General features: G+C 41.2%; 1 protein-coding gene across 2 annotated transcripts; it reads left to right on the forward strand.

Annotated features, from left to right (window-relative positions):
- Positions 1-960: 960 nt before the first annotated feature.
- On the forward strand, positions 961-26,221 carry LOC138610670 (pikachurin). Of its 2 annotated transcripts, XM_069683469.1 has the most exons (27): positions 961-1,070; positions 2,238-2,239; positions 6,749-6,858; positions 8,198-8,284; positions 9,460-9,486; positions 9,610-9,727; positions 9,832-9,967; positions 13,414-13,580; positions 16,048-16,113; positions 17,239-17,351; positions 17,449-17,696; positions 18,215-18,399; positions 18,493-18,593; positions 18,672-18,772; positions 19,741-19,885; positions 20,080-20,269; positions 20,606-20,731; positions 21,048-21,291; positions 21,385-21,496; positions 22,169-22,285; positions 22,397-22,577; positions 22,980-23,003; positions 23,215-23,293; positions 23,447-23,590; positions 24,810-24,893; positions 25,847-25,950; positions 26,070-26,221. In XM_069683469.1, exons 1-27 carry the CDS (start codon positions 961-963, stop codon positions 26,219-26,221), a joined length of 3,273 nt encoding a protein of 1,090 aa, XP_069539570.1. The 2 variants fall into 2 exon arrangements, with proteins under 2 accessions (XP_069539570.1, XP_069539571.1); XM_069683470.1 differs by lacking the exons at positions 2,238-2,239; positions 16,048-16,113 and having other exon boundaries at positions 961-1,066; positions 18,212-18,399.

A 26,221-nucleotide genomic window follows, 5' to 3' on the forward strand; every position in this document is an offset into this window, starting at 1 on the left:
TACTTAAAAGTGACCTTTTTTCAGAGTTAATAGAGTCTGGTGATAAATGTGCATGCATTGTCCCAGTACCCACTCTCCTTCTGTGTCCCTCCTTGATATGGAAATGTCTCTGAAGTGATTTGGCTCTTGCTAACACTGCTCTTGCTCTAAAGTACTCAGGCACGTGCACATTGTGCGCACACTCACAGACCACCCAAACTTGACCATATTTTAGTGTCATCTTGAGACTACACTGAAGAACACACAATCAGCTGGGTTGTTGTACTCACAGATTAATTAGTACAGTGGTTGTTTTGGGGGGCATTGATTAATGGATCCATTGTTTTACCGCATTTGGTCATTGTTGCACGCACAGACAGTGATCACACATACACACACACAGTATAGTTGTATGGAGTGTCTGTTGCTCCTCTGCTCCTGCGTCAAGACACGCTCTCCATCTGTGTCCAGTGCGCGGATTAGAAGCTCATTATCCTCTTAGCTCTAAATGGCCCCACGTTCCTGCACTCCGCTCCTCATCTCATCTGCTGTCTGAGACGCGGGCCGGGGCGTGACACGAAAGCGAGATTCATGCGTAAAAATGATCGTGCCCACCATTCAGTTTGTTTCAGTCGCTGCGCATTACGCGTGAACCGCCGGGACAGCCCTCTCCATTCTCCATCTCTCCTTCCGCGCGCCTGTTGAGGCACAGTGTCCGTCTGTCCGTGCGCTATGTGTCCAACCCACTGATCTTTTGCAGACTGTAATCTTATCAGTGTCAAACCGGAGCTGCCCTTTCCTCTCGGGCAGTTTCTGTCCCTCTTTGGATGGTGTTTGAGCCCATATTTGGATGAAAAACGACTTTTTTTTCAGAGAAGACTTTCATCAGCAGAGGGATTAGTTACAGTAGTAGTTGCATGCGCGTTTGGACGTGTGATAAGATGAACATTTGACCGTCTAAACTTTGGACCAGAAGAAGACATGGAGTCGACATGTAAAGAAAGGAGTCTTTTATACCTACTTCTCTTTGCCATATGCACAGCCAGCGTTTGCCTCTGCGCACGAAGATCAAATGTTCGCAGATCTGGTAAGTCCATTTCACAACAACAATAATACAAATAATAATACTTCATAGTGGGACATTTTGGGGCAGCATTCGTGTGTGTGCTCATTTCATTTGTTTGATTACAGCAGTGTCATAAAGCCTGCTTTAAAACTTTGTCACGTGACATGAGTTGTAACATGAAACGTTATATTTAAGCATTAGAACACATATCTAAACACTTTAGTTAGAAAAGTACCTAAGCTGTAGTTTATGGTAAATATCGACCTCACTTGTTGGATACATGAGTGTGATCATTCTACATTAAAGAGCAGCATGTTACAAGCAAAGACAGATCCCCACTTGTCTTCTGTGAGGGGCTTTGAATCGTTGAGCAGCAGCCCAATTCAGTGACTTACAAACTGTCCACAATAACTCTTATTTTAACCCTTTAAATCGTGGTAAGTTTAAGCACGACTTTCATAAGAGGGGAAAAAAACATGCATTAAACATTGCTACCATAGTTTTTTTAATAATATGTATAATAATCTGTAAACTTGGCAGTTTGCTTTTGCAACAAAATCTCTGGACGCAGATTTCTCGTCTCCTCTCTCTCCCTCCTTGTCTCTATCTTATTTGATGTCCTGCCACCCTGAACACTTCTTCTGTCCAAGTCTCTTCCCCTCCTCTTTCTCTCTTCCATCACTTCCTTTTTCGCTCCCCGTCAGTCTCTCTGACTGTCTGATGTTTTCATCCCCCCCCTCGGACCCACAGGCTACAGCGGGCTGACTTTCACATCTGTCTGTCAGCGCAGAAAACTCACCACAGACAGGACTGTCATAAGGAGGGGGGCTTTAGCTCTGCCTTCATGATTGCCAGTGACATTTGTACTTGTTTGTTATGTTTGTTTTGAGGTTTTCAGGCCCTATTCTGAAGGACGGGTGAATGTCAGCAGGGCTCGATGTCCAGGTGAATCACGTCAGCATAAAGCTGGTAGTTTGAGGAAAGACTGAGTGAGTGACGTCTCGCCTCAAGGTGGTCTTCCTTTATGCAGGAATCTGACAGCTTTATGTCCGCTTGGATTAAGCTATGATCAAATCAGAACAGCATGTGCACTGGTGGTTCATCACTCCTGGATGACCGAGGCGTAGACTGAGCAGCACTACTACACCACTGACTCTGAAAGTGAAGACGTAGAATGAGAGGGAGGAGGCAGGTGTTATAAGAGCACCTTTTATGAACACTGACAAGAAAAACTTGAAAAAAAGAGTCTGCATCGGCCCAAATGGAATTAACAACCACCCCACTCGGAGTGGGGTTTCAGGGTGGTCACTGTATCCAATGCAACACGTCCTCTACCCATAGGTCGTTTGTTTCTACCCTTTAAAATGACCCGTGTGAGGGTTTCATAAATAAGTGCACCTATGATGCCAGGCATCACACACTGACACTACACGTGAAACTGAAACAACTCCAACATTTTGGTTCAAAGGGGAGTTGGACCTTTGGTCTTCTCTGTGAAAGTCCTGCTTTAGTTTGACCCCTCGCCCCAACCTGGCATCAACTGCCCCCAACCACAACCCTAAAAGGACTTTATTGCTTTTTATAATACTATGGCCAGGATTCTAAAGTTGTGGCATAATTATAGAGGTAAACATGGGATAGTGGGAGTACCTATATGGTTGTGATTATGGCGCGAACACGTGAAAAATGAAGCCCGCACGAGTTTGAAAAAACTGTCAAAAACTGCAGCTCTGCAAATGGCCAAAATTAATGAAATTTCAAAGACTGTATTTTAGAAGTAGACGTTGTCATTGTGATGTCAACCAGTGAGTTGCTGTGCCATGTTGGTTTTATGGAGTCGGAAGACACCATATTGGACAAGAGGGTGGAGCTTGAGAGTAGCAAATCCTAGATTATCAAAACTGAACAGTCTATGTGCGATGCTAATTTGTTAGCTAGCTAATTTGATAGTTTGACAGTGTTTCCCACTGAATGATACTCTATTTGTAATGGGAGCTAGACTTCAAAAAGCTTACGGAGCTTGTCGAGCATATTGAACTCACAGCTCACTTACACATATCTCGGGCGGGAAAGCTCGTCGCGAGGGACACGGACAAACCAGGTAACTACATAGCCAAAACAATCCTCCTGCGCATAAGCCAGATACCTGCTAATTGGTGCTAATATACAAATAAAGTAAAAGCAATTTTATTTACTTAAAACCTTTGTAGCTGGGCCACTTGAGTCAGTTACCCAGAGTCCTACTGGCCCGAGCACCCATAGAGCATGCACACTATAGAAACTTCTGTTGCCCGATCGGGCTAACTTCCAGTTTAGCACTCCGCTAACATAAATGGAGAATAAATCTAATCGTGCAGCTCTTCTAGACCTTCTTATTGTTTTTGGAGCTAAGTGATCAATTTCTGATAGTAAAGCAGGTCATTTCGTGAGATATGTGACGCTCGTTTTCCCATGATTGTGTGCGGGGAAAGTGTTTTTTTTGTGCCCTGCCGTGTTGGGAGAGCGGGTACTGAGTGACTGATTCGTGTAAAAAGAGTCTTTATTGACTTATGACACTACGGCAAGCCATGTCCAATATTTGCATAGCTTAAAGCCTTCATATATCAGAAACTCACTGCCCATACAGTTATCATGGATGGAAATATTTGCTATAGACACCAAACTGTTTTTTGCATCAGGCGGTTGTAAACATGTTTAATTCTGTTGTAAAGTTGTGTGTTTTAATGTGGGGTCTAATTGACTTTTTGGGCCGCTTTGAGTAACAGGTGGGTGCAGCTAGCTTTCTGCTCGGTGTCATCTCAGCTAATTTGAGTCACTAAACTTGACCCCTGGACATCCAAACTCCAAAATCTCTTCCAAATATTTTCACCTCTGGATAAAAAAAAACAGGATGGCAACAGCACCAAGGCCAAATTCAAGGCTAGAGTAGTCCACAAACCACTAGGTAACAGCCTGTTGGCTACATACACTTACAGTCCATGGTAAATCCACAAATGAGGTGTTATACTAGTCATGGAGAAATTGGAAAGTTTTGCTTCCACAATATTAAAGACCAGCTCCAGTCATGTTTTAAGACATTTAAAAGGTTCTGCTTGAAATAACAAATTGTGTCTGATATGTTTTTTTCTGCAAAATACGTTTAATTACCTCGTAAATCCTCCCAAGGCATCTCCTCCTTCTCCCTCATTAAAAATTCCCCAATCTGCATAGGCCCCGCCCCCGCTTCTCCTTTTGTAGAATTACAGCAGAAGACAAAACACGTCTCTGCCATCGTTTAGTGGCGACTTGATGAAACTTGGCTAGCTTGAAATGTAGTAATTATTAGTAGTAACGTTAATGTTAGTAGTCAGTAGTGAGTTTGCAAAAATTATGATGACTTTACAGCTGGCTCGCACATCGCCAAAGTGGTTGCCATAGGTTACACATCATGATATGCACAGTGTCATCCTGTCCATTAACGGGATTGGCTCCTTAGGTTTGTGACGTCTCAAACCTGCCGATCTGAAAACGTGTTGTTCAGCCTGTCCTTGGTACACAGTAGTTTAAAAGCAGACAGGCCCAGCCATGGAGATGACTGCTGATGTTGTCCCTGATAGCACATGAAAGACACCACATGGAGATGTTTACAAGGTTAAACACTTGATTTTCACTGGAGGGGGTCTTTAAAAAGTCCACACACCAGTTTGATGTCAGTGTTTTTTTGTGTCAGCTCATTGGTCACTATAAAGCTACCTGGGGAAACACGTCAATGAGTAGGATCTATATCTAGGACTCAGGAGGAGATAGATCTGTACATGAGGCAGAAGACAGGAGTCACACTGAGTTAGAGATTTACAGAGCTCTGATTTGCTGTTTTAACTTGTTTGATCCTCATGTCAGTCTATATCAGAGAAACGTGTCATTTCGTCCCTTTGACAGTGAGAGGTCAGCTGTGGCTAACATTTGGCTTCTGAACTGAACCCCATCATAGGTCAGATCTTAGAAACATGAGGTGCTGATAGTTAGATGTGATTTTTCATTGGGCCACATCAGAATCTACTCTCTTATCACATACAATAACTTCATTGATAAATAATGTATGTTGTTATCCAGCATTTTAAGGAGCTTTTTGATGGTCTGGATGTAGCAATCCTCCATAGTTTGTGAAAATTATACGGCATAAAGTGTACGACTTTGAGGCCGTAAGGGTCCTCGTCTGCTCTTGTTTCGTTATTAAAGAGAAGTAATGCATATACAGTAGGTCATCAAGGCTCTGGATGATATATACCTCTACAGCTCCATCTACGTCTTTCTTCTTTAAGAGGCCTCTGAAGGGTTTTCCGGCCCTGCATGCGCAATCACAATATCTTGAAGAGTCACAGAAGCACCGAGGATTGAATAACTCATACCATAAAAATAATGACGCGAGGTCAGCGTCAGTCGCTATCATAAGAAAGGTCATCGGGTTATGCTATTTCAAATGGTCCTTATTACAACCTTTGAGAAGGCTAAGGTGAAATTAACTAGTTTAGTTTAGACTAGGTTCTCTGTAGAAATTATTGGTTATCTAGAGAAATGTTGCAACAGCCATTTCTTCCTGGAACTATTGAAAAAGACATTATAAATAATAGGCCGGCAAATAATTTTTTTTAATAGCGCAACTTTTCTTATGCTGAAATTGCTTTTTAAAATAAACAATGAATTTTATTTTTATAAAACATTCCTAAACACATTTGAGGCTCACTTGGGGGTATTGGAAACAGCATGTACACACAAGATTGGTGTATTTTCATGCTGAACATTATAAACAGCTTCTTTTTTTTTTTTAAAGGTCCAGCATGGAGTTGAGTCTTTGGTCATCTGGTGAATCTTAGTGTTGGTGGAATCCAATGACTGTATATATAGATGGACAACGCGCCTCCATCTGCTCCCATTGTACGTAATTGATGCCAAAATAGCCCCTGCGATAGGCGCTGCCATCTTGCGATGGTGACGTCATATGGAGCCAGAGACTGCGCAGTCGAGATCGGCGAGTGAAGCAGGGGGCGCCCGACATGTTTTGGCTTCACTTTTAGGGAGCTGTCATGTCGTCCATCTTTTTATACAGTCTATGGTGGAATCCAAAACAAAAAATGACTAAGAGAATTATCCGGCTCCGTCACTAACATTTTTAAATTTTCATTACTTACTTCATTTCTTATTTATTTGGTGCAAACATTGTTGTTTGGGAGACAAAAAGCTGCCCGCTGCTGCTGAGAAGCTTAACTGAAAACAACACGCTGAAAGAACCCAAAACACTGAGTTTGTTATAACCAACACCTTTTACAGTTGGGCACCTGTAAATGAAAATATCCAGTGTCGGCACCAGTGTCCGATCGCACTTGAAGCTGTTTGCTGTTCCCTCTTGTCTTGATCGTTGCTTGTGTTGTGTTAACTCTCAGATGTACGTCGCTTTGGACAAAAGCGTCTGCTACATGAAATTTGAACATTGTAGCTTAATTCTTTTTAGGCCAATAAGTTTAAAATCGATGCTGATCTTAAAGTTGCACGACGCTGAGATGCTTATGAATTTTTCCATATTGGTCACAAGCTCCATAAAAAACATGTTTGTCTCTGTTTTCAATAAAATGTGAAATAACATCACTTATGGCTGCCTAATTACAGTAATTCCTGCACGTTGTTTCTCTCATTGATTGTGTCATTCTGTGTGTTTGCATAAACCAGATCGCCTGAGTCCCCCGCTCGACATCCAGCTGGAGACAATAAACTGCACCGCCTTCAGCGTACGATGGAAGATGCCCCGGCGACATGTTAGCACCATCACTGGATACAAGGTAGCCACAAACAGATATGTACTGCTTGTGCTGTATGTATTTGTTTCCTTCAGCGTGACAGCTACATTTGTTAGCTGTCAGCAGCAATATAACATTTTAGCTTTTGTTTATATTTATTTCCAGATGAGATGCTCAATAAAATGTACACGACTGACATTTACAATCCAGTTAATATTTGTTGGTTTGTCGGCCATGTCTGTGTGATGGCTTTCTTGTTAGGTAGCACGCACAAATCTTAAGAAAAATGAGGCAATACCAAGAAAAAAAAACATGTTCAAAACGAAGAGAAGAAAATATTCCGCTGCACAAACAGCAGGCCAGAAAACACGCCCCTACATATTCCTTTTAAGAGCTCTTTAAAGAAAAACAACTCCTTGGACATGTCATAAATCAAATCTTTGTTTCCAAATGGATGCACATTTCCCCTTGCAAGCCCCTGGCGTGGGTGTCCCCCACCTTCTTCCTGCTTTTAAAGTGCCTGTCAAATTCACTGTCCAGCAAGATGGCCTTGAGGGCTAGATTGATATTTTGACATTTGTCATGTTTTTTATGGTGGGACTCCTTCAGTGCAAAATTTATGCCCTTCAGGGGCAATATAGCTCTGAAAGATGTGGTCGCAAATCTTTATATAGTTCTGGCCAATTTTGCTCCAGGTACGCTGTGCTCCAGGTAGGTAAGAAGGATTGGCTTTTTTGGTGGAACATAATGAGCACTAATTAAATTATTTGCAATCTAGGTTGAGAATGCATTGTTGTTGTGGACTGATTTTTCCGTGTATTTTGTTTGCCTATATTTCTGAATAAGACATAATGCATACCAGCACCCTGATTCCTTCCTTTTCTCCTTTCCTCATCTTCCCTTCCTTCCTTTTGTGTTTGTTTTGAGTCAACCATTAACAAAGTGTGGATCAGTATGACTGTGTGCGCTCTGCTTTTGACCATATGTCTGCACTAAGAGGATTAGTCAGCTACCTAGCTTCCCCACCACTCACAGATAAACATGTGCGTTCGTTTGGCCAATCACTTTGGAAGTTCACACATAATCCTGTTTCCTCGTAGTATTTCCTCCGCATGATGCCGTGTTTAATTGTCACTTCCATGTCTGTAAACCATGAGAGCTAAAAGGTTAAAAACGGCTCCCACAATCCAACATAACAAACGTGACATTTATGAGAGCCTGTTAAATCCGACACTGTTGAAACAGATTCTTATTGAAGCTGTAAGAAACATAAAGAATTTGGCAATGTTTCTAGTGTTTCATGTAAATATCTATATCTTTTTTTTTTATAGATATCAATTTAGTTACTAAAATGTCTTTAACTGTGTGGGTATTTTTACAGGTCTTCTACACAGAGATGAAAAATGGCCGTCCAGTGGGTGCAGCATCTCTGACGGAGGTTCCCCTCAGCTTGGACATGCTCACTACTGTAAGAACATTGACTTTTTACTGCTTTATGTTTGTCACATTGAAATCTGTAGTGAACATGTTTTTAAAAAATGTACTATCTCCATTATAATCACCAACCAACTTTGACTCGGCCACCTACTTCCAATTTCATGCTGTGGAAGCCAACAACGTCTTGCTGTGCTGCCTAGAAAAGAAAATTATTGAGAAGAAAATACAGCATTCTAAACTATTTATATACAGTGGCAAATAATATGAAACGTTTAAAACCAACATGAATTTATCACAAGTATTGTCTGTACCTTCAATCTCATGTTTTATTCCTCCTCATATGAAGATCCAAGCATACCTGCGTCCAATACACACCCTTAATCTGAACATTTACAAAGACTTAAATGACATTTCAAATTAGCATTGGAACTTGCCTCTAATATTGATACTTACTATTATGTGCATAGGACCCTTTCCCACTGGTCAATCAACCTGCTAACATCTGCTAACACTGGGTTTTTTTGCTTAGTGGGAAAGGCTACAATCGGCATTCATACCTGGGTCAAATGACTCTGCAGTAGACCCGGGTAACTATCACCTCGTCTCCATTCAGCATGGATGGGAACACAAAACTATCCCTGTTTCAGGCGTGTTTGTGACGTCAGACGGTGAAGCAGCATAAAAGAGACCGAAAGCAGGATACTCCACTGGCAATGAGAAAAGAGACAATCCCGGGGTCTGAAAAACCCGCTAATTTCGGTGGGAAAAGGGGTGTTAGTTAGAAGGCTGTCGAGGTTTTGGGTTTCTAGTGGCTTTAAATTTGTCCCCAAGTGCACTTTTCTGCTGCCTTAATACTGGAGCACCAAAATATTAATCCTCGGCTAAAAATAGTCCTGAACAAAAACACCATTTATTTCTGTTGTAGGAACCCATATTAATATTAGTGCAGTGCACTTATTTTTAGTTTTTAAAGAAAATAAATCCACATACTTGTAAATCGTTGACAGCTTGACCAATACGGCTTGGGGGTTGACATCTAGTGACAATCTTTGCTAAATTGATCATCATTGATGGTTGATGATCCGATGATAAGAATTCAGACTATATAACTGACACGATGTTGACCATATTTTGAACCTGCAATTATGTACGCCCTCTCAATAAACTCCAACATTTATGGATTTCTCTGCTCTTATCTTCTCAAAGGGGCAATTTGATGGCCAAGCAAGCTTTGTGAGTATCATTAGGCCTATATTTTCTCCTTCTTTCCTTCCTCTAACCATCCATTAATATGCTCTTGCTTATTTTCAAAATGTATCTATCTCTGACCCCCCTCCCATATACGCCGTCTTCAAGGATGTGCACATTGTTAACCTGAAGGTGAACACTAAGTACAGAGTGAGTGTCGGAGCGTATGGTTGGGCAGGGGAGGGTCGACCCAGCATGGCCAGAGACATCGGCACTGCTTCACATGGTAAGAATATGTGAGTAGTAGGAATCACCTTTGACAGCTGATCATAATATGTCTACTGTAGCATCATTAATATGTTAAAATTCAATGCCTTTCTGTGTCATTAGAAATGTGCATGCCCCCATCACCCCCTACTCAGCCTGTTGTCATGGCTGTATCTGACACGGAGCTGGCGTTGTCATGGCAGCAAGGAGAGAGTGAAGGAAGCTCACCTGTCCTTCACTTCCTCGTGGCTTACATCAGGTCAGTCATAATTGATTGATTAGCTGAAAAAAACAACTATGCATAACTACACACTCAGCTACACACAATGCACATACTGTACATATAAAGAGCATCAAAGCAGCATTACAGACACTTCACAGGTGACGAGCATCTTGAAGCTTGATGCATTATGGAGGAGGCTTCTTGTGCCACTGGATGTGTGATGAAGGGAAACAGACTGACTGGTTTTATCTGCTTCCTGTTCTTTCTCATTGTTCCTCAAGCCTTAACTCTGGTCAGGACTCTAAGGGTTTGTAAAAATACAGAATGTAAAACAATGACAATAAAATCTGTGGATCATGCACAGAAGTATAAGTGAGTTTTATAACAGGGCGGCCATTGAAGTATTATCTTAAAGTGACGGTGTGATATTTTGGGAATTAAACTCAATCACATTCATACTGGTGGATGAGATGATAAGGCTAGATGAAAAAATCATTACTACTCTCATGTCTGATTGATAACTAATATGTACCTGGAGGCAGCAGCTTGTTAGCTTAGCTTAGCACAATGACAGGAAGCAGAGGGAAACAGCTAGCCTGACCCTGTCTGTAGGTTGAAAATGGCCCTACTAGCTAACTTACTAACACTTCATATCTTGTTTGTCTGTTTGTGGACAACTTAAAATATAATACAAGTTGTGGTTTTATGTGTTGTACACTGGAACTCTATCTTGACTGTGTGCAGCGACTCCTGAGGGTTACGTCTTCACCATGAGTTTGCCATGCAACCAGCAGAGACTCTCTCTAAGACCAAACATGGTTGCTTTTATGTTTTGGTGTGGTAATGTAACAAATTCGTTACAACAAGTTTATTTATGAGCTTAGAGGTAATACTTGGTGTACTGTTCTCATTACGTGGCAACACAATTTAACAGCAAGTCACACTCCGTCTGATAAATGCAGAAGAGTCAGGGATAATCTTAGCTGTGCGTTTAATAAGATGCATTTATGAATCAAGAGTGAAACTGTAGGAAAACACGAAATTAGAAAGAAGTATGGCTAACTGCATCATTCTACATGAATTTTAAACAGCCAAACATTTCTATATTCCAACTATAAATGTGAATTTAATTATAATAATGCACTTTCACTTTACATAAACCAATCTCACGACAGGGTATATTCTATTTTAGCTAGTGTAGCTCTGCGCACATGTTACATCTCAGCAATAACAATAAATGTCCATCAAAGTTCACAAAAGCATTCTCCTCAGAAATATCAACAAATATGATTAGTATATGAGGGTAACATAACATAGAAACTTACAGATGATGCTTTCACAAGCTTAAACGAAAGGATGGCAACAGATGAGAATCGTGTCTGCATGAGGGAAGAATGGCAGCCTTCGGGTAAACTACTTCCTGTTTAGAGAAGTAACTTCCTGCTCAAACAAAACGACCACTAGGAGGTGCTAGAACACTTGTAAGCTTGAGGCAGGACACTTTGAATGTTTTTTAACCTTTGGGTTCAGCCATGCTAGCCATTTCCTCTGCTTCCAGCCTTTATGCTAAGCTTAGCTTAGCTTAGCGCAAATAAGTGGTATCAGTCTTTTCATGCAACTCTAAGCAAGAAAGCAAATAAATGTGTTTATAATGAATGGAACTGGAGCAAGTTCATGCAGGATATAAAAGGCTATTTAACTGTTTGAGTCTTTATTAGTAAGTTTAAGGGAGATGCTAGAGTACAACAGTCAATAAAGTAACACAGAGGGTGTGTCCGAAACCGCATACTATCATACTAATCATACTAATCATACTAACCGTGACGTAAAATTGAGTATGACATGCGTTCCCATCTCACAGTATGCAATTTTGTGTATGCGAGAAATGCCCGGATGTATACTAGATCGGTCCGGATGTTTGACGGGTGCTCACTGGTTGTACTCAACCGCCCCAAAATGCATTGCGGCTATTCAGCTTCTACTATGGCGGAGATGGACCGGAGATCAGACCGGACATATGTAAACCATTAAGTCACGTGATACGGAGAAGACGGCTCTGAGTATGATGCGAACGGCATAGTCAGGTAAGTAGGCAGTATGCAGTACATACTGTTTGAGTATGTAGTAGGCAGTACGTTAGTATGCGGTTTCGGACACAGCCAATGGCTTATGATTTTAGCCATTTTGATCACAAACAAAAATGGAGAAGTGCAAAATATTATTGGCAAAATAATATAAAAACACCACAATGATGAAGCATCTTCATGCAAGTTGTGAGCATCAATCGGCCCTGCGTCCACAATCACATAACTGAAATATAGAACACAAACCTCTCTTTTGCAGTGACATTCGTGAGGCCTTTGCTGGTCTGTTTAATGTTACCATTACTCCCAGCCGGGACACAAAAAAGAAAGAACTTAATTTTCTGTCTCGTCGTGTCCATCCTCACACACACATAAACACTATATGCACCCTCAGACAGACACACACTCTCAAAACACATTATTAAAGCGTCTCCCATGTCTAGACGAGTCCTCAGGCTACAAAGTCAAGGAATTTGAGGTCGGAAATAATTGGTCCGGAGTCCTCTGGTGATTTGCTAGACACACTCACAAAAAAAGGCAAATAGCATGTAAAAATATCCCCATTATAATACTTAAAATAATAAAAGAAAAAAGTAAAGCTAAAAAAGGAAATGGTGCCCTTCATGATGCAGAGTTAACACCCTGAGACGGAGCAGAGTGAGAGTCAGACAAAGAGAGAGACGAAGGCAGACAAACTGTCACTTACTGTGACAGAGCAGACGGGAAGCAGTGTCTGTTTTTGCATGCGGGGGCATTCTGCACACAAAGGGGCCATCTCAGAGGCAGATCTTGCTCGGCTCACATCAAAAGAGGCCTTGCTGAAGAGAGACATTGAGTGGTGATGAAGATGACCCCATTCAACAGATAGCTGTGGCTCCAGGCGCCCAGCATCAGCACACAAATATGGCGTGTCGAGCAGGAAGCTGGAGATGATAGGCAGGAAAATAAAGTTCAGGAGTTCACCGTGTTGTTTTTCAACTTTACTGTTTTCTTTCAAACCAACAGCATGATTAGAGCAGAAAGTAATGCTTGAAGACTTCAAGGGCTTCAAAAATAGTACCATAATGAAAAGGGAAAAACATCTCAATCAATAGCTTGCTCTTTTGTTTGAAAAGATGTTCTGCATTTCTGTGACTGTGATTTATTCAGAGCTGAAATACCCAGTTATTGTACTTTGTGCAATTACTTTAAAACATGCAACAGCAGGAGGACATGATCAATGGAAAGATCTCATCAAAATTTCCTCACAAAAACATGTCATCGTCCTCAAAACAAACACTTTGACAATGTTATCAGAATGATGATTATTTTTAAAAAGACAAAAGTCCCATATTTTTAGTGACAGAAACATCAGAGAACAGAAGCAGACTGAGATCTTTTGTCTGTTCGTGTTTCCAGGCCAGAAATGGACACAGAGTGGACGTACATCCGTGAGCCCATTGAGACGAACTCCATGGTTTTGAAGGGGTTACTACCGGAGACGGAGTACCAGTTTGTCGTCAGGGCTGTCAACGTGCACGGAGCGAGCCCACCCAGCCACATCAACAGCCCCGTGCGAACTCTGGGTAAGGCTGAATGTTGATCTGTGATGAGCCAGCGGGCTGCGATGTGACGGCCAGGACAGCTTAGCCTCAGCTCCCTCGTTAGTCTGGTTTCAACCACATTTCAAAACAATGTCAGCTTCAGTTTAGTTTACACTACACACCCACACAGAGCTAAACACACTATGCTAACTGTTGTTTTGTTTTTTTGCATCACTAAAGTTATCCTCTCAACATTTACCTCGTCCAACCGCACTGTATAAACCCTGGTGTTACCATGAAGACAGTCACATTTTCCTCCCAGCACTGTGGAGCAATGAGAATACATTTTAGAAACTGCATTTCATACTTTCATTCAAATTCTTTTAATTACAGTAATTACATTACTTTTCAGAGAGGGCATATCACTTTTTTATATCAACATATTATACCTCCCACACCTGCAAGATCCTTGTCAGTTCTCTAAATCAGTGGTTCTCAACTGGTCTCGCCTCAGGACCCACCACCAACTCCTTAATGACAAACTGTGACCCAAATTTCAGATTTTTTAAACCACTCAAATACACTTAAAGAAACATCACAGTCTGTCAACATCACAACGGTATACTAGTCAGCCAAAATGGTGGCAGTACATAGAGGGAAATATGCTAAAAACTGCAACATAAATGTAACTACTGTCGGGCTCATCAACTTTCAAGAATGTAACTGCAGCAGTAAAGACATGGAGTGTGACTAAACTACAGTACTACTGCACGCGCATCATAGGAAACCCATGTCCTTCAAAATAAAAGCGCAGCATCGACTTTTTTTTTCTCCAAGCACACATCCCACTGAAAACATCTCCACGACCCACTTTTGGGTCCCGACCCACGAGTTGAGAACCACGGCTCTAAATGATAATATCCAAGTAATAATTTTTGGTTTGGAGATGAAGCAGATTGTTGCTGTTATAAAAGTGTTAAAAAAATATACCACATAATTAATTTAATTGTATAGTAAAATATTGCCATTTTGAGTGTCCATTTCCAAATGTGTGTTATTTTTTGGGCTCTGTTGCTTTGGCTCCAATCATCATATGAAGATCATTTAACTTTTCTTTGAAAATAAAAATCACTTTATTTTACGCTCAAACACAGAAACACAGTCAGACAGTATGTGCCTGAATGTAGGACAGCCCTGACAGTGTGTCAGTGGCCTTGGATGATGGAGATATAGAACAACAGAGTCATTTACTTTATTATTTTTGATGTAGTCTGCTGCTGGTTGTACATGGGGGGAGGGGGATGGTCAGGGCAGATTGATATTAAAGCACACAAACACACATGTATTCACACAGGTGTGTGCCAGAATAACATACACATACATGCAGAAATAGCAATGTCTTAATGGATCAAGGACATTTAGACTATTTCCCTGCAGTGGTGTTTTGCTTATGTGTGTGTGGATGCTTGTGCACAGGAGGCTGTAGTAGAATGATTATATGTGACTACTAAAATTAAAAAGCCATGTAGACACAATCACATTAAGCCGTTTTTTTTCTGTGACCTACAGGCCACACTGCTGACAGTAGAGAGCCATGTGGACAGGCGGCTTCTGCTTGTACGCGATGCTAGCTGTCAAACGGCTCTGATTAAATTAAGTGCCCTTAAGTCCTGCTAGACTGGTCCAAGGCACAGAGACAGAACTTGAAAGACAGACAGGGCGAGAGATAAAATTAGAAAGAAGGATGGTGTCGATGAAAGTTACATGAAACGAGATAACGATGAGCTAGTTAGACGGACGCACAGCGAGACAGACGGACAGAAACCAAGAGATAGAGACGCGTGGTTTCTTAGCAGGGGATAAAAGCGGGTTACGTCCCAGTCTCATCAGACAGGATTAAGCACGGGATGCCAGACCCCTTCTCTGCCCATGCACACCCCTGATGGACGCACACACACACACACACATGCGCTCACACAATGCACCGCTGCTTGAGCGAACAGCAGGGGTGGGCTTGACTGACTGACATACTTTTTTGTCGCTCTCTCTGTGACAGTTCCTGTGTGTGTGTGTGTGTGTGTGTGTGTGTGTGTGTGTGTGTGTGTGTTTATAGCGGTTGGTAACGTTTGAGGGGGATTGTTACACAACAGGAGATTAGTTTGCTGAGGGCTTTTTTGGGCTTCCCCCCTCCTTATATGCTCAGTATTCAGGATTTAATGTTATTAGACTTTGCTAAGGACCACTTAAAATCTTAACATCCAATCAGGCTTAATAGTCAGGTTTATCGAAAATAATTGATTAATTAAACAGTTTAATAGTTGTATATGTTGTCTAATATTAATCCACAAACATTGTGTTGAGCCTCCAGTATTTTGTTCGTTGGGGGAGAGCAAGGGGAAAAGAGGGAGGATGTTGTTATGTAAGCTAAGATTAAGAATTCTCCAGGTATATTGGTTTCATGCTATCCTCTCAGTATTCACTGTCTGACTTTGTCCTTGTTCATTATGAGCTGCTGTTCTGTATCGAGGACACATGTTTCAGTACGTGGTGCGGCGGCATGGGTACAGGCTAACAGGTAGAGCCAACGGGCCAGAAGCTGTTACTATTTAATGTTTGTGTCCTGTGATCGTCCATGCATCATCAGTGAAATGTTACCATCATAACCACAGTGCAGCCACCCAAGAAGAACCATCCATCATTCTTCTGTCCGTTCATCTGTGGAACCTTCATGTGAACTGTTCATATCATCAATGAAGTCAGTTTGCTGAACAATATTATGTGTTATACAACAGTTAGTTCCGATTGGATAAGAGGCATTCCAGTACAACATCACTGGGACTATTCACTCTGTGTATCACTGCACCTCAGCCCGGAGTTCTGAATACTGTTAACAGCAGACAGTGTGTGTCTATACTGATCAAGCTGGTACCTCTGAGTCACACAGCAGACTCTCATTTCACTGCTTGATAATAAATTAAAACAAACAGAAAAATGTACGTGATAGAAAACAGCTGATCTGTGGTAACCTGTGCACAGTGCAGGAGAATGTTTGGGTTGCTTGGCAACAAAAGTCCAGCTTCAGTTAAGTGGTGGAACGAGTTGAGTTGCTGGAGCCAAAAATAATCTGTTGTGGATTATTTCTGTTTACTTCTATTTGCCGCTTCTGCAACAGTTGTATAAAAGCAATATCACGCTTGAGGTCGTGATGTTATACTGAACATCAGCACAGCTGCTGCGATATGATTATCAGTACAACATCACTCCCTCTCATGTGATATTGCTTATATGTTGATACTACAAATGCAATATCAGCACCAAGTGGGACACTGCATTTGCAGTTGCTTTCAAAGTACAAGTTAAAATTAAAATGTTTTAAATATAATCACATGTGAAACTAATGAATCATTAATGTAACAATAGCTACTTCAGGAATTTCATAATTGATATATGGATCGTTGCTGACATCAACTCATTGGGATTGTCAGGCTATGACATAAATAGGAAACTGAGTGAGGAGACAGAGTTGGACAGAGTTTACATGAATGTAGCACATTTACTTACTACTGCCTTTATTTCATCATTCAACCACTTTTTTAAATACTGAAACCATTTCACCTCATTCATCATGTTTTTTTTTAAATTACCTACATAAAACAATTAAAAGCGTATGAAAATATATACTGTTTTTCATTCTGAACAGGTGCATCCGAGGTTGGCAGCGGAGATTACGGGCGTTACATCACAGATACAAGTAACAAAGATGAGGACAGCTTCGACGTCGATGACTCTGATTACGACATCTTTATTGAAGAGGTGGGTTTGACAGGAAAGGTGTGAATCAAAACAATTTTCTTAGTAGAAGGAAGATGAACACAAATTCATTTCTGTCGTCTATTCTTCCTCTTCCTAGTTGAAGCCATTCCCAGGTATCACTCAGGACAACAGGAAGTCACAGCTGCGTTCGCGTTCAGGTCCACCGTCCGGTCGGAACGTTGTTTACAGAATGAACACCATCGCCCCGCCCAATGTAACCGCCTCTACAGCTTCCTCCACCACCTCCTCAGTAATCCCAGACTTCTCAGATCTGGTTTTCTCGACCACCTCAGAGCCCAGCACCACCATCGTCCCCACAACTACTGCCCCATCTACCACAACCAGGTGAGATGTACCTCAGAAACCTTTTAACACCCTTCTCTTTATAATGTTCAGCATGGAGACAAAGAAACAGGGCTATTAAGGATTTTTTAACCTCAACAAAGGAACTATTTTTAATGCTGCTCCTCTTGCTCTTTGCTTGCTAGATTGCTGCCTCTCTTGACTTCCTGCTTTCTTCTAAAAGCCACCTTAGAATTTAACTTTTTATCCTCTTCCACATAATTACTTGATGATAGTTTCGACCAGAGCAGTGAAATGTCACATAAATTTAAGCTGCCATTTTGGTTGTTCTGTACAGCTCGTGATTAACATTTTGCTTTTAGCCGTTTGATTCTTTCCCTTAAAAAAAAAAAGGAGACAAAAATTATCTGTAAAGAAAAGGAGCAATTCTGAAATGTCATCTAAATAAAAACCTGAGGACATAACTGATAACGCAATAAAGACTTTACAGAACTGCATTTGAAAGTCTTTCCTAGCTAATCCAATGACTTTGCACTTTCTTTTCTGATCCACTTTAGCAGCACTTTGCCCCCCACCACCACCACCCCCACCATGTCCCCCTGGAGAGGTGAGGTACCCCGCGTGTACGACCTGACCTGCGATGATACTGTGTGCCCTCCAGACAGCTTCTGCCTCAGTGATTTCGACAGCGGAGGCTCTCGCTGCCACTGCAACCTGGGCCGAAGAGGGGACACGTGTTCCGAGGGTGAGAGAAGTGTAGCTGCGTACAAGGCTCTCAACGTTGTGCTTACATGCATGTAGCGCTCTCAACTTCTGTCTTATCTTTGTTCTTCTGCAGTGATACCAGTGAACTTTCCCAGGTTCTATGGCTACTCTCACATGACCTTTGAACCCCTGAAGAACTCTTACCAGACTTTTCAGATCACTTTGGAGTTCAAGGTAAAACTTTTTTTAACATCTGATTTTTGGCTTTCAAAAGGAGAAAAAGAGCTTTGAAACGGTTTCTCTCTGGTACAGGCAGACTCCGAAGACGGCTTGTTGCTTTACTGCGGGGAGAACGAACACGGCCGCGGAGACTTCACCTCTTTGGCTCTGGTGCGAGGCAAGCTGCACTACAGGTAGAGAAAGCTGTGACGCACTTGTGTTTTTAGATTCTGCACAGTTTTGGCAAATATATAATTTGTTATACTCTTTTAAAGGGACCATATCTTTTGAATGGATACTCTCATATTTTGCATGGGGTTTCATATTTTTGGGTGTTCACTCACTCTCGCACTAGCTTGTAGTCAAGTCATTGTCAAGATTTCAACTTACCATTCTGATACCTGCTGGTGATTCCGGCTCGTACATATAAGGCCGAATAACCGATCCTAGAGCAGCCATGTTTTCTACAACTTTGGAGTGACAGTGCAGTGCAGCCGCTCCATCACGTGGGATCGCACACGTGGGGGGGGGGCTACGCGGTCACTCCAAATACTGTCAGCCAATCGTGGTTAAGGTCAAACCTTTGAATGGCAAAACAGCTTGTTCGTTTCAGGAGGAAGGAGAGGCTCTGAAACATAATTAAAATATGTATACCATTTTTAAAACGAAACAAACTTTACCAACGTGAATCACAAACACATCAGAAAAAAAGAAAATTGATTGCATAGCTAAAATATGTCCCCTTTAAGTTCAATTACCTTTTTGCATAACCTTGGTCAAAAGAAACTTGGTTATGTAAGACGTGTTTTTAACAAAAATCTGTGTTTGATGAATTCTGAATAAAGAAAATATAAATGTTAGGCTACTTGCAAAAACTGATGGTTGATGTATTTACATCTATAATACTGATTTTCTTTAATTTGATGGTGCAGCCACAAACAGTATATCTTTAAAATATATTAAGTAAAGTTTATAACAAACAAATAGAAAAAAAATATAAGAAATAATTTGAAAAAACTGTTTCTAAATATAGTAGGATAAAAGGAGGGTACTGAGTAATCTAAGTTAAGGATACTTTGTCTTTGTTCTTCTTGCAGCGTTTGACGATGTAAACGTATTGTACAGTATATAACAGCTGGATATTTGATGTCTTGTCCCTCAGGTTTAACTGTGGTACAGGAGCAGCTCAAATAATCAGTGAGAGTCGTATAGTCATTGGTCAGTGGCACACAGTCACCGTCTTTAGAGACGGCATGAGCGGCTGGCTGCGTATGGACAACGACACGCCCATATCTGGACGCTCACAGGTAACACTAACACATACAGGTGATAAGCACTGAAGTTTGGACTCATAATAATGTAGACTTATTTAAAAATCTAAATACAAAAAGTTTAAGAGAACAGCATGAGACTTTGTTGAGTGTTCTCTCTCTCAGTCCATTCAGGCAGTAGAACAGTATCTCAGTGTTTTTAGGCACACTTGTTCTCCTCTCTGTTTCAGGGCCAGTACACTAAGATCACTTTCCGCTCCCCGCTGTATGTGGGTGGAACCCCGAGTGCCTATTGGCTGGTCAGAGCGACAGGAACAAATCGTGGTTTTGTTGGCTGCATTCAGAGTCTGACCATCAACAACAAGGCCACTGACATCAGACCCTGGCCTCTGGGCAGAGCTCTGAGCGGAGCTGACATAGGTGAGGAAGCATCCAACATACAGTGCTGTGTGATTGTGTAATAAGTGTTGTTTTACTTTGGTTGATGCCACGGACATACCTGAATAATTCTTATCTATGTTACCCATAATGCACTGGTTCTAAGGTTAAAGGTACTTCGATAAAAAGCTTAGTAGCAGATTAACAGTGACTTCTCTGTAGGAAACAACTTGTTTTGGACTAAGTATTTAAATTATCCTGGCAATCACACAAGCACTGAAACTGTATATATATTTTTTTAAAGAAAACAATAGCTGTCCGATTATCTATATCGATTAAGCCGCCTTAAACACATCGTATTTTGACACTGTGTTCCAGGTGAGTGCAGCGACAGTGTGTGCGACCTGGTCAGCTGCGCCAATGGAGGAGTCTGCTTTGCAAACCGTGCTGACAGCTACATCTGCCTCTGTCCGCTCGGCTTCAAGGGAGCGCTTTGTGAAGAGAGTGAGTCTCCATTTTCTTGCACCTACATAAAAAAACACAATCTTATGTCGTTTACAAGAGGAGGTTTGGATCACTGCAAGAGCGGAGAGTCAAAGCCCTTCTTCTTACCTGATGGCTTTCATAGATTGCAGAGTTGTTAAGTGCAATATGGAGAAAAATTGGTTGAAATGAAGATTATTATTCATTTTATAGAGGTAGTAGGATTGCTTGCACATCGGACCAGCTTTCTGGAGCGATATAACTCCCTCTTCTTCTTCCCCATGTCCTTTTTCTTTACTTCCTCTGATCTTCATCATCTCATTACTTTACTCTTCAGGTTTCTCGCTGGCCTCACCTCTCTTTAATGAGACGGTGTTTTCATATGCTGTCATCCCGTGGCCTCAGTCCTCTCAGAGTTATCTGTCGTTCATGGAGTTTGAGCTGACGTTTCGGCCGTCCATGCCTGACGGGACACTGCTGTACAGTGATGACGCAGGCAGCGGAGACTTCCTGGCTATCAGCCTGGTGGACCGATATGTCGAGTTCAGATTTGACTGCGGCTCTGGAGGAGCCACAATAAGGTACTAAATAGATGTTCCGAGTCTGCTTCACTTTCTCATTGCTACTATTATATTCAAGATGGCAGATGTTGTATGTGATGATCTGTGTTGCAGGAGTGAGGAGCAGATCAGTCTGGACACATGGCATGAGCTGAGGGTGTCTCGCACAGCAAAGAGTGGAATCCTTCAGGTGGACAGCCAGAGGCCGATAGAAGGAATCGCTGAGGTATGTCACTACTGTGTTGCTTAAAGCTGTGTTGTGTGATGTTTGACCACAAGGGGGCAGAAAAACTTTACAACAAACCCACAGTGACAGATTCTTGACTTACTGTTATGTTCATCTTTTTGGCAGTTAAGTAACATTTGCCAAATTGAATGTCTTGTTAAATGTCAGCCCTGCATGTACACGCCTTTAAGCAAACACCTGCGTCCTGAGAAAAAGGTCAGGTTCACCAATATGCTTGTAAAGGAGCATTTTCTACTGTAATATGTTGATTATTTATTTTCTTAAAGCTCCTGTGAGTATTTTTCTCTGGTTATGAAACAGACTGAATTTAATTCAGATAGCAAACCAGACCATCAGCGACAAGATGGATTATTTCTATAGAGTTATTTTAATGCCTGAATGCTGTCGGGGAGTAGGTGTCAGACGAAGCGATTAACTGCACGCTGCCTTTGTTTACATTTTCCAGGGCAGAAATTTATGTGAGTGATACATATGACTGTTAAAGAAAGCAGGGTGAGATTTTTACAAACCACCATTTAACCATGTACAGGACAAAATCAGCAAAGAGATAAGAGGTACGGCTTTGTCCACAGGGGGCGCCAACATCCATGCAAACCAAAAGTTCCTCACAGGAGCTTTAACACACTTAAATGATATGTTTTTACTCTTCAGGGAGCTTTCACTCAGATCAACTGCAGTTCACCTCTGTACATCGGTGGAGTACCGCAGTATGAGAAAACCAAGAGGACAGCAGGTGTAAAGAAGCCCTTCACTGGAATTATTCAGAAGGTAAGCCACATAAAAAACATGATCCATATATTATCTTCACAGCAGGGGCTGAATTTCCATACCTCCTCTCTCTCTTCTCGTTTCCATCTGTTGCTTTTCTTACCCCTCCAGCTAATTCTCAATGACCGCACCATCCCGATAACAACCGGCTCTGCTGGTGGGGTTAATGTAGCCAACTCAGCTCACCCGTGTGTGGAAAGTCCCTGTGCCAATGGAGGGACCTGCAGGCCAAAGTGGGACAGTTATGAGTGTGACTGCCCCCTAGGGTACGATGGGAGGCACTGCCAGAAAGGTCAGCATGCATTTCTGTCTGTACAGAGCCGGCTTGTTTGTTAGCATTGTAACGTACTGTGCATGTATGTTGTCTTCTTCTGATGCTTTGCCCTGATGTTCTGTGCTTTTAATGACTTGGAATAAAATAAGTTTTTGTAATGTCTGTATATTGTGGAATAAACAAAATATACATTAACAAAGCAAACAGGATTTGTACATTTAGTAGAAGGCAAATTCATCATAGCTATGTTTCTATGTGTGTGTATTATATGTCTTTAACCTTGTGGCATAATCTTACTTCTCCTCAGGGATTAAATGTGTTTTCCTCTCATCATGTAATGTAATGTAAAATGATATATTGCACAAGATAATCCCTTAAGCCTATCTATGCCTTCTGTGTTTTAATGCTTTCACTGAACAGAGTGTGGGAATTACTGTCTGAACAGTAAGTTTTCTTCTATGATTTTAACTAGTGGATTTACTGCACACATTTATTTAAGCTAACTTTACCTTTAAAAACACAGTCTTCTCTCCCCTTATACATTACCTCTCACAGAATCTGTTTTAGTCGTCTAACTCCGTCTGAGTCAGTAGGTACATGTTGATGCTGCCACCTTGTGATGATTCGAAGTAAATACAATGTTTTCTCCGCCCAGCTGTGACTGAAGCCATTGAGATCCCACAGTTCATTGGCCGGAGTTACCTCACTTATGACAACAGAGACATCCTGAAAAGGTGGGTGGTGAAACAAAGCCAGGGTTTTTTGTTTTCTCCCCACGATCTGTTCAGTTTCAATCCCATCAATCAATCAAGTTTAATCCGATTGTTTCTTTCATCGTACCAATCAAGCCTGTTATATGTGTTCAAGTATATTTGTCTTCTTTTCAGGGTGTCTGGGTCCAGGACCAACCTTTTCATGCGTTTTAAGAGCACAGCAAAGGATGGCCTGTTGCTATGGCGAGGAGACAGTCCAATGAGACCCAACAGTGACTTCCTGTCCATGGGGCTTCAGGATGGTGCATTGATCTTCAGGTATCTCAGTTTAAATCAAAGTTTATTTCAGACGCAGCGTTAAAATGAAAGCAGGGGATTCAAATAATAATTGCATTAAAAAACACAATAAAAAAATCCCAGCTTAAAAGAAAAAAAAATTACAGCTGGGACTGTTAGCGTGTAGGAAACTTATATTTGATAAAAAAGGATGATTTGAGTTTCTGAATCATTCAAGGCAAGGCAAGGCAAGTTTATTTATATGGCACATTTCAGCAACAAGACAATTCAAAGTGCTTCACACAGAACAACAAAAGCAAAGAAACACATCATAACACAGGACATTAAAAAGCAAAGTGAAGATAAAATAAAAACAACTAAAATAGAAGTGAAAATATAAAAATAAAATAAAATAAAAAATAAGGGTAAAAGCTACAGTGCAGATATAAATAATTACAATAGTCATTAAAATAAAAGTATTAAAATAGTAAAAGGCAGCTGTGAACAGGTGAGTCTTCAGGCTTGATTTAAAAGCGTTTCAGCAGACCTGCATGTTCAGGTGTTGAACAGTTGGAAAGTGTTGACTCATACTGCCAAAAACATTTTACTTGTACTACACCAGCTTGGTCTATTAAGTTATATTCCAATGGGATCATTATGAGCTATAAAAGTCGTATGTAAGCTTGATTAATTGTGTTGCCCACAAGTGTGCAGTATAGAGTGGTCTACGATATGCCCGAAGCAGACATACTGCCTCCATCTGTACACATACTAAACTTGGTAAGAGACATTGGGGCATTGGTTAATTTGTTCCACAATATTTGTTTACCTGTTTGTACCAATCCTGAGGAACAGTATGAAACCGAGTATGATTCTTACTGAAATATCTGCATTATAAAGGGTCCCAAAAATCCTGCTTCCAACTTGTCCAAAACAGGAGCAAGAGAGAAAAGGTCAAGGTAAAGGTCAAATCTATTTCCAGAGTGCTTTTAAAAAGTAGTGTATAGAGGCTTGGTTGATGCCAAAGTAAAGGGAGTGGCAATAATCAAGTCTTGAGTATAAAAGAGCATTCATAACTTTCTCTAACTCTAAAGGTGATAAGAGAAAGGGCAGATAGCATGAGAGAAAACATGAAAACCAAAAGGCAGAGTCTGAACATGACCTGGACAAGAAGCAGTGTTAATCTGGTCAGTTCTAAACAAATGCAAACACAATAAACTAACAAGCTAAACTTCTGGTATGTGTTTCTATATTGTTTTAGTTACAACCTGGGCAGTGGTGCTGCTAACATTGCTGTCAACGGGACCTTCAGTGATGGAAAGTGGCACCGAGTCAAAGCTGTGAGGTAAGCTGTTAAATCCAACAGACCTAAAGCAGTCATCACATACTGTTGGCCATGTTTTACTTCACCTTGACTTTACATCTCAGGTATTAGAGCTTCATCAGTTTATTTTATTGTCCAGTTGGAGGCAGCAAAACCAGCTGACATATAAGGATAATATGGTGAACATGTAAGCAGACTCTTACCTACTTAGATATCCAGCTGATCCAGCTGACCAGCTCCAGTCATGTTTTAAGACATATAAAATGCTCTGCTTTAATTAATAAATCCTAAATCCTAAAAATCCTCCCTAGGCTTCTCCTCCTTCTCCCTCCCAACTCTGCATAGTCCCCGCCCACTATGCACATTTACAACTGCCCTCTCTGTCGCGAAAACAAAACACGTCTCTGCCATCGTTTAGTGGCAACTCACTGAAACTTAGCTAGCTTGAAATGTAGTAATTAGTTACATTAGCGTGAGTAGTAAGTAGTGAGTTTGAAAAATTTAACGGTTACAGCTGGCTCGCTCATCGCCAAAGTGGTTGCCATAGGTTACATATAATGATATACATAGCGTCACCCCGTCCATTAACAGGATTGACTCCTTAGGTTTGTGACGTCTCAAACCTGCCAATCTGAAAATGTGTTGTTCAGCCTGTGCTTGGTACACTGCAGTTTAAAAGCAGACAGGCCCAGCCATGGAGATGAATGACTGCAGAATCAAAACCGTTATTTGCAGGCCATAAAAGTCAAATCATTGAGCTAAATTCAATAACTTTCAGTCCATGTGGGGAATGAAAAAGAAAACAAGAATGTCCTTTAAAGGGCTCAAAATTTAGTTTCTTTAATAACTTAAGGGAAGCAAAAATATTGAATTAAAGAGAAAGAAAATGTTCCACTCCAAATACTACATAACAGAATCTTTACAATGTTTCTATTGTCTATGAATAAGTTCACTTTTATCTTGTTTCTCTTCAGGGATGGCCAGTCGGGGAAGCTCACAGTGGATGACTATGGAGCAAAAACAGGCCGGTCACTTGGGAAGATGAGACAACTCAATATCAACGGCCCCTTATATGTTGGTAGGTGGAGCTCACATCTCATAATCCCTTAGAGACTTGTATATATACCGAGGATCAAACAATAATGTTAATGTCTGCACTTCTTTATAATCTGCTTTTTCTATATTCCCTCCCTGAAGGTGGCATGAAGGAGATAGCTCTTCACACAAACAGACAGTACATCGGAGGCCTGGTGGGCTGCGTGTCGCACTTCACTCTCTCCACTGATTATCACTTAGCCCTGGTGGAGGACGCTGCTGATGGCAAGAACATCAACACCTGCTCCAACTAG

This window comes from Semicossyphus pulcher, unplaced genomic scaffold, assembly GCF_022749685.1.
Source record: "Semicossyphus pulcher isolate SPU_LCO1_2020_fin unplaced genomic scaffold, fSemPul1.0.p SCAF_6, whole genome shotgun sequence".
Lineage (NCBI taxonomy): Eukaryota > Metazoa > Chordata > Actinopteri > Labriformes > Labridae > Semicossyphus > Semicossyphus pulcher.